Raw genomic sequence first — 12,113 nt, 5'->3', positions numbered from 1 at the left:
TTATTGTTCTTAATTTCTGAGTAAAGTCTTCACTGGGTTGATCCCGTCCTTACTTAGTATTTCTCTTCCGTACTCATTGAAATTCCTGAATATTCTAATTGTTCTCATGGTGCTTCACTCTCAATCGTCTTTTCCAAGGTAATATTGTAATTATACCACTATAATCCGTAAAAATAATTATTTATGTTTAATAATGATTGCTTTAATGTTGTAATTTAAGTGATGATATCATCCTAAAAAGTCGAGAAACGCTGGTACTCATTACCATCTCATTGATAGTTCATTATCCAGGCAAGAAGATATTCTGTTTGAGTAAGTGGTTTAAGTTAAAAGTATTTTTAATTGATTGAAAATTATGTTTCTCGTCAAAATTTGCCGCTGAAAACAAATGTTAATCTTGAGTGTGTCATTTTTAATTCCTAGACGTTTATGGTGATTTTATTAAATGTCCATTTTATTGAATATTTATCATTGCACTTATGCTATACTGGGAAGTTTAATTCCTGGGGTAGCTGCTTTGTAACTTTCAGAAAAATCTTTGTATAATTTCAGCTTTGATTCTTTTTTTGGTACCTGAGCATACTTTAAAAACCTAAAAATCCTACCTCTTGCCTGTGGATGAAATTGAAATGATTTTTTACGTTATCAGGTGCTTTCTAGATTCTACTACTTCTTGTCTTTATTTTGGTAGCGTACTGTGATTTCATTCCTTGTTTTTTCGTAATTTTCAGGTTATTTTTCCACATTGATTGAAATGATGTTGGGGACGCTTCTTTTTATAAAGAAATTTTTATATATTTAATCGTAGAAGCTAATCCATCTTCAGAGAGTGAAGATTATTTTTTTTTACTCTCAGAACTCCATTTCAAGCGTATTACATGTAAGGGAATCTTTAGCGTGATCAATATTAGAAATTATATTTTTGAATATGCTCGGTTTCAAATAATAACTTATTTGTGGGCATACTCAAGTATCATTCGGTCTCAAAGCTTAAACAGTTCGACCACCTTCTTAAATAATTTTTTAGGGCCCTTTATCACCGTGTTTATCCCAGAAAAAGTGGCATGTCATATTTTCTGTAAAGATTTATTTATAACAGTAAAAAATAACACTTAGAAGATGTCATGAAAATATACAGTGTGATGAGTGTTCAAGAATGAGTTTAAAAGGGTTTGGACGAAAGAGACTAGCATTCCCTCGACGTTATTTGCCAAAACAGTTTCGCCCGATCCTGAAATAGAGAGATATAGTTGTTAACAGGAAAAAATTGAGAAATTTACATTGTTTCATCATGATAGTTATATGCTTATAGTGGAAAATAGCGGCAGAGATACTTCATATAGTATGTATTTATGGTTTTGTTGATTTTGATTATTAGGGAAAACATATATCGTCAATGAAAGACTTACAATTTTATGAAACTTATAAAAAATCACAAGATCTTGGTATCTTTTCGATAAATAAGCGTTTCAGAATGGAAAACATATATCTGAATAATATATTCCCTGCACATAAAATACGATTGCCTTAAGAATTCTATTGCAGTACTCAATAAGATTGTGTCTTTAAATAAGATTTTTTCATTATTTTGTTTGGTTTTGAACAAATGAGAAAATTTTAAAAGTCATTCACGTCGTGTATTACAGATTGGTGTAATATGGGTGACAAAAAGGTAATAATAATGCATGTGACCATTACCAAGGAAATGAGGTCATTTACACAGATCTGCATTCACAATCCTTTGAGATAGTTAGGTAGATCGGGGGAAGATAAATTACAACGAAAAAAAACCTCAATCAGTCATTTCCTTATCAGTTTGGACTATAAAAACACCACAGACGCAGCCTACTTTTCATGTGATGGTGACGTCATCAACTTTACTGTGAAAGGCTGTCGGTTTTTCTGAGTGAATATTTCGAGAAGTATGCGACGGATCGAGAAGAGGAAAACTGAGTCTCTTTATTTTTCAAACTCTGTCATAATTGACAGTAAAAACATATGTAACATTTACAGCATTGCTTTCTAAGCAACATCAAATTTGGAAGTCCGTCATTCAAAAACTGTGTCTTTTATGAAATATTAAAGATGTAGCGAGGATAAATGGTCTACGGAATACTGCCATTATTATTGCAATTGAGTGGGAAATCTACGCATTTTTTAAACGAAAAATATTAAAATATTATTTTTCCTAGAAATAAGTTGGGCGACAAAGGGAGTAAATGGAAAATTAGGAGTTTCCTCGGGTTTCGTCTTACCTAAATGAATTCTTTGGAGAGGCAGTCATTTCTTTCTGTAGTGGTCTTCGTTCACTTCGTAGTGTCCGTGTTCGTCTTCGTGTTCGTGGTCCACGTTCTTGTGGTGTTGCTTGGCGTACTTGTGAATTTTTTGCCCGCCCAAGGTGTACGAGTGGGTGTGCACCCAGCCGTGACCCACATCCTCGTGGCCATGCTCGTCGTGACCACCGTGGCCGTGCTCTTCGTGACCATGCTCTTTATGGCCGTGACCGTGCTCCATATGACCATGGCCGTGCTCCATGTGACCATGGCCGTGCTCCATGTGACCATGGCCACCGTGACCTCCACCGTGACCTCCACCATGACCGCCTCCGTGACCTCCACCATGACCGCCTCCGTGACCTCCACCATGACCTCCGCCGCCGTGACCTCCTCCCCCGTGACCTCCTCCACCGTGACCGCCCGCTGAGTGATGGCTCCCTCCGTAGCCCTTTGCGTGACCACCGTGCACGTGAACCACGGTTATTCCATGGCCGCCGTGACCTCCACCGTAGCCATGACCACCTCCATGCCCTTTGTGGTGCTCTTCTTTGTGACCTCCCCCATGACCTCCCCCGTGACCTCCTCCGTGACCTCCCCCGTGTCCGCCGCCGTGTCCGCCGCCGTGCCCGTGGTGGTGGTGAATATGATGCACGATCGTGTGGGTGTGGTGGTGTTTCTTGATGTGGTATGGGACGTAGAATACGAATTTTCTGAAAGGAAGGGATTGTTAGACAGGTCAAAGAATCAGTATACATCGTTCTAGTTTTGATCATACCAAGACTTACTTATGTTTTCCTCCATCGCACAGTTTCGCGACGGCTGCCACGAGCAGGAGAACAGCTAGCTGTTGAGGAAATACAGAATGCTTAACATTAATGCAGGAAATAATAAATCTGGTCGCTCCCGTAGTTTGCTCCCCAGTGGGTTACCATGTTAATAACTTCGTTATAATGCTTTTGGTGGATTCATTGATTTTAGTTGTACTTACCTGAAACAAGGTATTCTGTGGAGATTATGATCATAATATTTCATACAGTTTAGTTTTCAGAAACGTGTATTTGTATTTTGACAAGGTCGCTAAAAGTTCGGTAAAAATAAAAAAATTCTGAAATACTAAATTTCATGTTGGAGACTAACTGTTCAGCACTATTTCAATCTATCATAATATGCTATATTTTATGATCTTCTCCGAAAGATTTTCCTATCACAGTTTCTCTTCGTATGAGCTTCGTACAAAATCACTTACCTTAAGTTTCAGGAAATGAATTTCTGTTGCAATGCTTAGCTAAAACTGTTTTATAAATAATTCCCACTAAAATTAGCTCTTTAACGTTGATAAAATGACATAATAGCTTTTTACTGCTAAATAAAGGGACTTTTAATCCCCATTTATTTGCCTAAACGATAATTATTCGTAGAATTAAGTTCTTTGAGACAATGCGGACAATGCTACCTGCGTTTGCAGAGGGAGGAGTGTTCCGCAAATCTTCGTTATTTTCATCGAGAGAATTTAGTAAGAGGACTAGAACTGCAGTACAATATTTTCACATTGACTTGCGTGAGATATGAAAATAGTTGTTCAGATTATTCCCACCTACAAGATACAGTTGTCTGATCGTGATACGGGTGGCTCATCTGATACTTCTAAGGTTATGATGAACTTAAGAGTCGCTATTGTATGACCTAAGTATTGCATTTATTTTGTATTTATTAATTTATCTTATGCTTATACGTACCTATATATTGACAAATGCTCATTTCGTATTTCCGAACTTTTGACAAAGATGGTTGTAGTGTGTATTATGAAGTTTCTCTAGAAAATTCTGCATTATGTGTATAAAATGTGTAGATCCAATGGAGAAATCAGCCAAAAACTGAATTCTCAGTCGATTTACAAGAAAGGTATAATTGATAGACTAACATTTTTCCTAGTAGTCATAGCCTTCTAGGCTTTATCGTAAAATGATCTCCGGTTATTTACTTTCGGAAAGGCCTCTCGATGCTAATAATTCGAATAAACATTGCCAATAACCGCCAATACTTCGCTTTATGGGCAAATAAATCCTTGCCTCATTCTCTTTTATTTCCCTTCGATATTTCAGTTTGATATCTTATTAATTATATTCGGGGACTACGGAGCATTTTAAAGTGTGCCCATGTAATACTTCACTGTTTTGAAAGCATCCTTTCTATTTGATTCACGTAAATCAAGAAGCCACACGAGATGATAACATCTGATTCCATTGCCTAGGTGATAGAGAAAAGCTGAATTGCGAATATAGTATCGCATGGCAGGGCACACTCGAGGTACTTAAAACGACCTATTTGAGCCTTATTAGCTCACTATTTCAATCGGAGCACGGCAATATTCAAGAGTAAGAACTATACGAAACGCAAAAGATGACACAGTCCTGTTCCATGCACAGAAAGACGCACAAAGGGTGTCGATATCCAAATCCTTCACAAAGATCCACAGGGTGCTTCACTCACCACCCTACTGCTCTCCATCATCGTTGAGACGAGACACTGGTCCTGTTGGAGACCAACAAAGCGATTGACAACTCCTCGAGGTCTGTCTCCAACCTTTTATAGGGCTTTCGAAGCTGGCGCAATTTGCCGCCACCGTATCCCGCTTTGTTGTGCTTTTCACATTTTTTTTGTACAATACTCCTTCCTTCCTTCCACTGCAGTCCAACCGCCGACTTCCAATTTTTTAATGCCCCGCGAGGTAACGTTTTGCGGAGACTTTCGTATAGTTGGACGACCGGTGTGGATCCGTATTGGTGGAAATGAAGGGATCGAAGAAATTGGTATTTTTGAATTTTTTTATCGCACCCCCTTCCCCCCTGTCGACAGAATTTACCTCCACCACTCTGGCTTCTTGCGAGAGTGGACTACCCCGTCCTGGTACAAGCAAGGGTTGTTGTCCACCTCCGCCCCTGCGCGACTACCCCGACTCCGTTTTCGCATTGTTCTCGCCGCATTCCTCGTTGCGGGCGTGGAAAAAGAGTTAGCTTGTGTTTGTCCAAGGGACAGTGGCTCGACATGGATATTGCGAGGGGATGGGGTCGAGGATGGACACGGACCAGTGGACCCGATCGCTTTCTGGCGATCGGCGATGGGGTTCGCCTGGAAAGGTGGGTTGCGGGAGCCGTGTTGAGGGGAGGAGGAAGGAAAGAGAAATTAGGCATTTGAACAGTAATGCAAGGGAATTATGCCGAACTGGAGATGCGACTTACACCGTGAGGATACCTGTTTTGATATAATTTATCATGAAGCCGTTGACGGTTATTCTCTCCAGTGATGGAGTTTGATTCTCTGGATCTACGTCATAATTAAAAGGATTCTACCAATTAAAGTAGGTTTCCATGGGGCACTTAAAAGTATTCTGGCAGCCTCTTCCCTCTTCAATTCATTGTTAGGCCTACTCCCTTTCATTCTATCTAAAAATCCTATTCTTTCACGTCCTCTCCTTTGTGTATCCAACATTATACCCTCTAACATGTTTTCGAAATCCCCTCTCCGCTAAGTACTCGCTCCATCCATACGTTCTGTCTCCTCCGTATCTCTTCTAGAAGCTACCTCTCCTCACCCGTCATGTCCAGCACTTCGTCGTTCCTCATCCTCTCTGTCCATTTCACCTTCTCCATACCCACCTCAACATAAGAACTCCAATTTGCAACCCGGTATTGCGCTCACAGCTGAAATAAATTTCATGAAAGCATAGTCAATCAAAATTTGGCTCCTGTAATAAAATCATAGAAAATATTTAATACCATGTTTAAGATATTTGGTAGACGTAAAGAATTAATGTTAACTTTTAAGTATGAAATGAAAACTGTCAATGTGATTTTTTTTCCTGCACCATAGGTAATAAACTGATGATTTTTGAAGATTACATATTACTCAATAACTTATGTTGATTTAAGAATTATTCCGTTCACAATCATAAGTTTTTGTTGTGCTTTTTTCATATTTTTCTTATTAATGTGAGGCTCCGATGAAAAAATGCAGTTGTTTAAAACATATATTATCTACTAATAGTTGAAGAAAAAAATGATTTGAACGAACATACTTGAATCTATATCGTGCTTTCACTGTTGGAAATCTAACTTCTCTATTGTGGAATCAAAGAGTTCAGGAATAACTACTTTGAATAAAGTTGCCTTGAATAGTGCCCTTTTTACGAGTCAAATATCCTTTTCCAACTCACTCCCAGAATAAGTTGAGTAGGATAATGATGAGAAATACTGGTGCCGTCATTATTGCTAGCGATTTTCACTTTGAAGGACGTTTTTCTGGCTCTGTTCAGCAAATTAGCATGAAAATATATCAGCAACTTCCATATTTAGGGCCTCATTACGTGTCTCTCATAACATTACGGGCCATGTGCTACGTACTTCTTATTGAAAAATGGATTTATACTCGCTATTGGCTGATTGAAAAATGGGATAACATGATTGTTTAAGACTTAAGGAAACCGTTGCACTGAATATTTTAGAAACGTGTCAAGACGAGGTAAATATTACGCATAAGCTGCTTTCTATTCAGGTACAATTTGTTAATATTTATTCATTCATTCTTGGAATTTTTTGTCTTTTAAAAGCAAACAATGCAATTAATATCAAAAAGTTTTAAAAGTAAATATGCCTCTCATCCCGACCAAAAAGTAAAATGTAGAACTCCAAATTTAAAAAAATAAATTTTAGAGACTATAAATCATGCAAAAAACTTTTCTCCACCTCATATTTTGAATCTTATCCATTTCACGGGCTTCATTTTGAAACTTTACTTCGTTTCACGTGATTACGAAAACGATAAAAAAATGATGCCGTATTTTGAATTTTAGATATTTCCAAAATGCAGAGTTCATTTGGATAATTTTTATATTCGCAATGATTTCATTTTAAAGCGTATTCTATAGTTGATTTTGATTGAATCAATGTCTTTCTGCGCCGGGGGATATATTAACTTCCGAAATATGTCACCCCTAAGATCATGTTTGTACTGAAAAAATTTCTGATTCGGCAGTGGCGCTGACATTTCGGACATAAGTACAAAGACATAAAACTACCCATTGCTCTTCGCATTGATTCTTTCAAGTTCGCTAGTTCGTTTTTGCTGGATGTGATTGCTGCGCTACGTGCGGCATAGCGCCGCTTGTTTTTTGTGGAGGTGCTTCCTTTCATCACATTTCCTTTCGTTGAAGTCGGCAGAGGAAGAAGCTGGGGTGAACAGAAGACGCCGAGCCGTTCTACCTCTTCGCCGTTCTAACTGATCGACATAAAAAGCATTTCATTTTCTTTAACGAAATTTTTTCGTATCAATTTTTTACATCATTGATACTATAAGTAAATAGTTTTGTAGTTAAAATATCAGTAAATGTAGGCTGAAAAGAGAATGGGAATACCATTTATTACGCTATTCGGGGTCGTACATAGTCCTATGGGGTTGAGCCTGTGCCTGCCGGAAATGAAGAAACATTTCTGCGTTTAAGGTGTCTATGGCCCGCCGCCTAGAGATATCGTGGCATTTTCTATCGATCTACCAGTGATGTAGCACTTCCATATATTTTTAAGTTTTTCATTCTTTTTAAGTATAAAAAATATAATGCATGTTTGTCTTTAAAATGGCTTATTCTAAGCTTAAATTTCTCTTGGTCCCCTTATAAGATAATATCTGTACGTACTGCTGGTAGTTGTCATTATTAAAAGATTTTTTTTGGGCCACTGGTTGATGAAGTAATCAGTAAATTTTCTCTTCCATCTGAGGTAACAAAATGGCGTGGTAAGTAAAAGAATATTTCATCATAAATGATTCTTCCTTCCACCAAGTTAAGTGGGACAATTAATCAATTATTGGCATCTGTATGACCTTTTTAATGCTTCCAACTTTTTCCCTCTTTCCCTAGACTCCAGTATAGGAATGTGATTCAGTTATGGCGGTTGTTTTGTTAGAGTTCTTTTCACAAAAGAAAATGCTAATTACATTTATATTTTAAGAAAAATTACGAGTACCAACCATATGAGTTTCATAGTAGTTGAAAGTAACGACCGCAGAAATTCATGTGAAAATCACCATTGCGGCTTAATTTCCGGGCAGCTATGAATATTCCTTGCTTAAGTATAGGGCATTTAATAAGGAATTTAAAGTTTAGCTACTCAATAAGATGTGTACTTAGCGCAGACTTTTTTACTTAAATTGAATTTATTTTTATAAAAAAGACATTAATGGGTAATTAGAGGTCATCTACCACTCAAAGGTCCATTAAATTTCACGGAAATAAGAAAAAAAAGATATTTCTTGCTAAATAAATTATGGTACTCCAGGGATCTGGGTATGGGGAAGAAAGTGAACTAAAAAGCTGCGAAGTAGGGTGGGGAAGGATTGCTTGTAGGAATGTGCGATGAACCATGATATTGGTGTACACCACACGGGTGGAGGAGAAATGGAAAGTAAACTTCGGATGCTAAGTCACTGGCCGTGATTCAAGGCATTGGGACGAGCGGTAGCAGTCGTGCATTTGAAGGTTAATAGAGAGGATCCTCTAATTATAAGGCTTATTCATTCATTCATTCATCCATTGTGATTGTAAATTAATATATTTTCATCTTAACATGTATTAATCTAGATCACCCGGTTTCGACTTAGCAGGTACAAACTGCTGCCTGTTTATATTATTATAACTCAGGGACCCAAAGCGGAACATCCACGCTGATCGCTGTACTTCGCCAAAATATTTACAACAACTCCATTTAAAACACCATAGAACCTTAAAGAAAGGAATTATTATCTATTTATGATCTCTCGCACTTGATCTTGAAAGCGGATGCAATCGTTAAATGTTAACAAGAGTCGTGCTAGGTAGCCGAGTACCTATCTTCCCTCCAACCAGTATCAAAAGCCACGAAAGTAGCAGGCAAACACTAAAAAAAACTTGAATACATTTCCAATCTATTACGATTCTAATCATAATTCCAATTCTCTCTCTTCTATTCGGCTTGGTACCTGTGATTTCGCTGATATGGGTGACTATTCCACCTTGTTAAAGTTTTGGTTTCACAGAAGGCTTGCATTAGTAAAGGTGCCTGAAACGAAAAAAGAACTGCGCGCGCCTCAGTTATCCTAGCATATTATTGATTCAATGATTTGGGGAGATTTAAACGATTGAAGAAGTTGTGGAAAGGGAGTCAAAATATTGCCCTGCTTACTGATCTATGCGACGAAGAATTCGATCGTAGACGGCGCTTTGGTTGAAAACCGAGCAAGAAAAAGAAGGCGTGTACTTTTTTTTCTCGCGGGAGAGTACAGTTACCCCGCTCGTCATTTTTTTCCCTCGCTGCCCCCGCCTTCCGTCGCGAGGGGAATTCTCGGAAGCAGGCCGTCAACCGCCATGAAAAGAGTGCTGCCCGAGGCGCGGCACCGTCGGACTTGGTGTGTGTGGGACGATAGAAATCACAGGAGCAGCACGAAAGTGCAGCGGTGGCATCGATCTTGGCCTGTGGGCGCGCACGCCATCATTTATTTTCCTTCTGCGGGTATTGCTTGTGAGATAGGTAGCGAAAGGGGACATATGCCAGGCGTCCATAGGCGGGAGAAAAATGGCGGACAGTTGTGGAGGGAAAGAAGCGAAGGCGACAAAAAAGTAATCGCGCCCGGAACCGTCCCGACTCCCCTTCACTTTCTGCAGCAGCGCCCGTGAAGATATGATTGGGAGCAGGGAAGGAGAAGAAACCACTTTCCCGAGGAGCCAGCCTGTCTCCGATGGTCACATAGATGAACACTGCGACTTCCTATACAGGATATTAGTCGTAATTATGGGCTCTGTGAGGGATCTACTTGATGCTGAAGTGCATAGATGAATTGGCCTAGTTGAATATTTACAGTGACTTGCTTCCAGATGTTAGAGCTCTTTATCTGACAGCCCTGTATACCAATATTCAAGGTGTGCAGCAGTGTTTTGTAAATGTGCTTAAACCCTCAGATTGGATGAAATTTATCAATACTCATCAATTTAGAACTGATTAAATTATTTCGTGCCATCGCCATTTCCAGACTCGCAGGTCAAATAAAGTTACTGAGTACGGTGGAGCTCACAATAAGTTGATCTTAATTTTTACTATAATAGAATGATTTAAATATCACCTGTTATCTTCGTTACAAGAAGGTGCAGGAATTGACGTATAATGGTGCTGCAACGATAAACCTTGATGATGAAAAAACGTTTTATTTTTTATGGATATTCTTTTTTCTGACGTTTCCTTTGATTTATAATCAAGGAGACGCTTCACATTTTTAATGACGAAACTTACCCTTAAAGTATATTCAGGTTATTCTTAGGATATTAGTGTATACTCGTTGAAATTTACGTTTCCTACACATTTTCAACCACTAAACAACACGGTAAAGATCCCAACCCTTGGAAATAAGATTCTCGAAAGGCAACCCCGGAAATAAGATGGTCGTTTGATGATTAGCGTTAAATGGTCTGACGCACCTAATTTTTTCATGTAGGTGAATGAATGCACTGGGTAACTTACGACATAGATTTTGAGAATAAGTCGTAGTGAGTGAAGGCCCAATGCATGAAATGTTTTGCCAATTTGATACTAATATCTACCCTTCCGATCTATCCATCTACCCTTCCGATCCCTCAATTGATCATTTCCATATTTCTTTATCGTTTGTCGTTATTAACCGCTCACTTCGCCCTTTCTGTTTCTTCAAAACGCCATCTCTCCTTACAACTAAACATTTCAAGGCCCTGGAATATTTCAATTCTTATCCCTTTTCTATATAACACTTAATAGCATTCAAGGGACTAATTAAAAAATAGGGTATCCTCATCTGATTTATTTATGAAATTGCGGGGATAAAAATATAACTGTCATCATTTTGAGTCATCAATCCGAAGATTGGTTAGAAGCATCTCTCCTCTCAATTCTCCCATCTGCTAATATTTTGACACATACTTCTTCTTCATTACCATCTTCCTCACCCTTGTGTAACTCAATCGAGGCTCTCTCATGCCGTTCACCTTTCCACTTGTCCTTCAACAATTATTTTCATCAGACCATCTCGTCTCATGAAAGAGCTTATTATGTCATCTCGTCTCCTTCCCAAGTTTTTCAAAAGACTTCTGTTCTCTCCTACTCGTCTTAAAACTTACAATTCGCTCACACGATATATCCATTTGATCTTCATCATTCTTCAGGGTCATCACATTTCCAAAGCTTGATTTATCCAATGCTGACATCGTCCATGCTTGATTCATATATATTTATGCGCATGATTTATACTTGACTTTAATTTTTACTTACTTTAAAACACTATTATCAATTTTTCTCCTCCAGAGTGTCGTATTACTGCGAAATTCTCAGGTTCTTCTTAACTTCCAATTGATAAATATGCTGAATGGAGGTAGCACCTTTTTCTATATTATTGATGTGGTGAAGGGTACCACGTTCAAAGGTCTGCATAGTGAGATGAAAATCTGCATATTTTTCCTTCGCTATTTCCTAGCCATTTTGATTGATACTAGTAGTATACTATGAAGTCTATTACTCTTTGGTTTCATTTCATTTATTCAATACTTATGTAATGTAGACTTGAAAGGTAAGTGGGAGGAATTTTCAGGTTTAAAGTTGATCATGAGATCTATACTCGAATATGACCAGGTTAGGGGCCGTCAGGGTGAACTTGGACGTGAATTTCTCCATCTGGTTTTTTTCTAATCGGATCTAATAACTTTCTTTTTGACAAGGTGAAGACATGCCGAACAGATCAATGTATAGCAATTGAGTCGGGATGACATGAATTCAGGTTTCCGTAATAGTT

The 12,113-nt window shown here is 38.4% G+C and overlaps 1 protein-coding gene across 1 annotated transcript; it reads right to left on the bottom strand.

Moving 5' to 3' along the window:
* Nucleotides 1-2,280: 2,280 nt before the first annotated feature.
* Nucleotides 2,281-11,532, bottom strand: LOC124155475 (glycine-rich cell wall structural protein-like). Its single transcript, XM_046529356.1, has 3 exons — nucleotides 11,446-11,532; nucleotides 3,062-3,120; nucleotides 2,281-2,986 (listed from the first exon to the last, which is right to left on the bottom strand). The coding sequence occupies exons 1-3, from the start codon at nucleotides 11,530-11,532 to the stop codon at nucleotides 2,281-2,283; spliced, it is 852 nt and encodes a 283-aa protein (XP_046385312.1).
* Nucleotides 11,533-12,113: the final 581 nt, after the last annotated feature.

The sequence above is a fragment of the Ischnura elegans genome, chromosome 1 (assembly GCF_921293095.1).
Source record: "Ischnura elegans chromosome 1, ioIscEleg1.1, whole genome shotgun sequence".
In the NCBI taxonomy this organism is placed as follows: Eukaryota; Metazoa; Arthropoda; class Insecta; order Odonata; family Coenagrionidae; genus Ischnura; species Ischnura elegans.
This window is presented reverse-complemented; position numbering and strand designations above follow the sequence as displayed.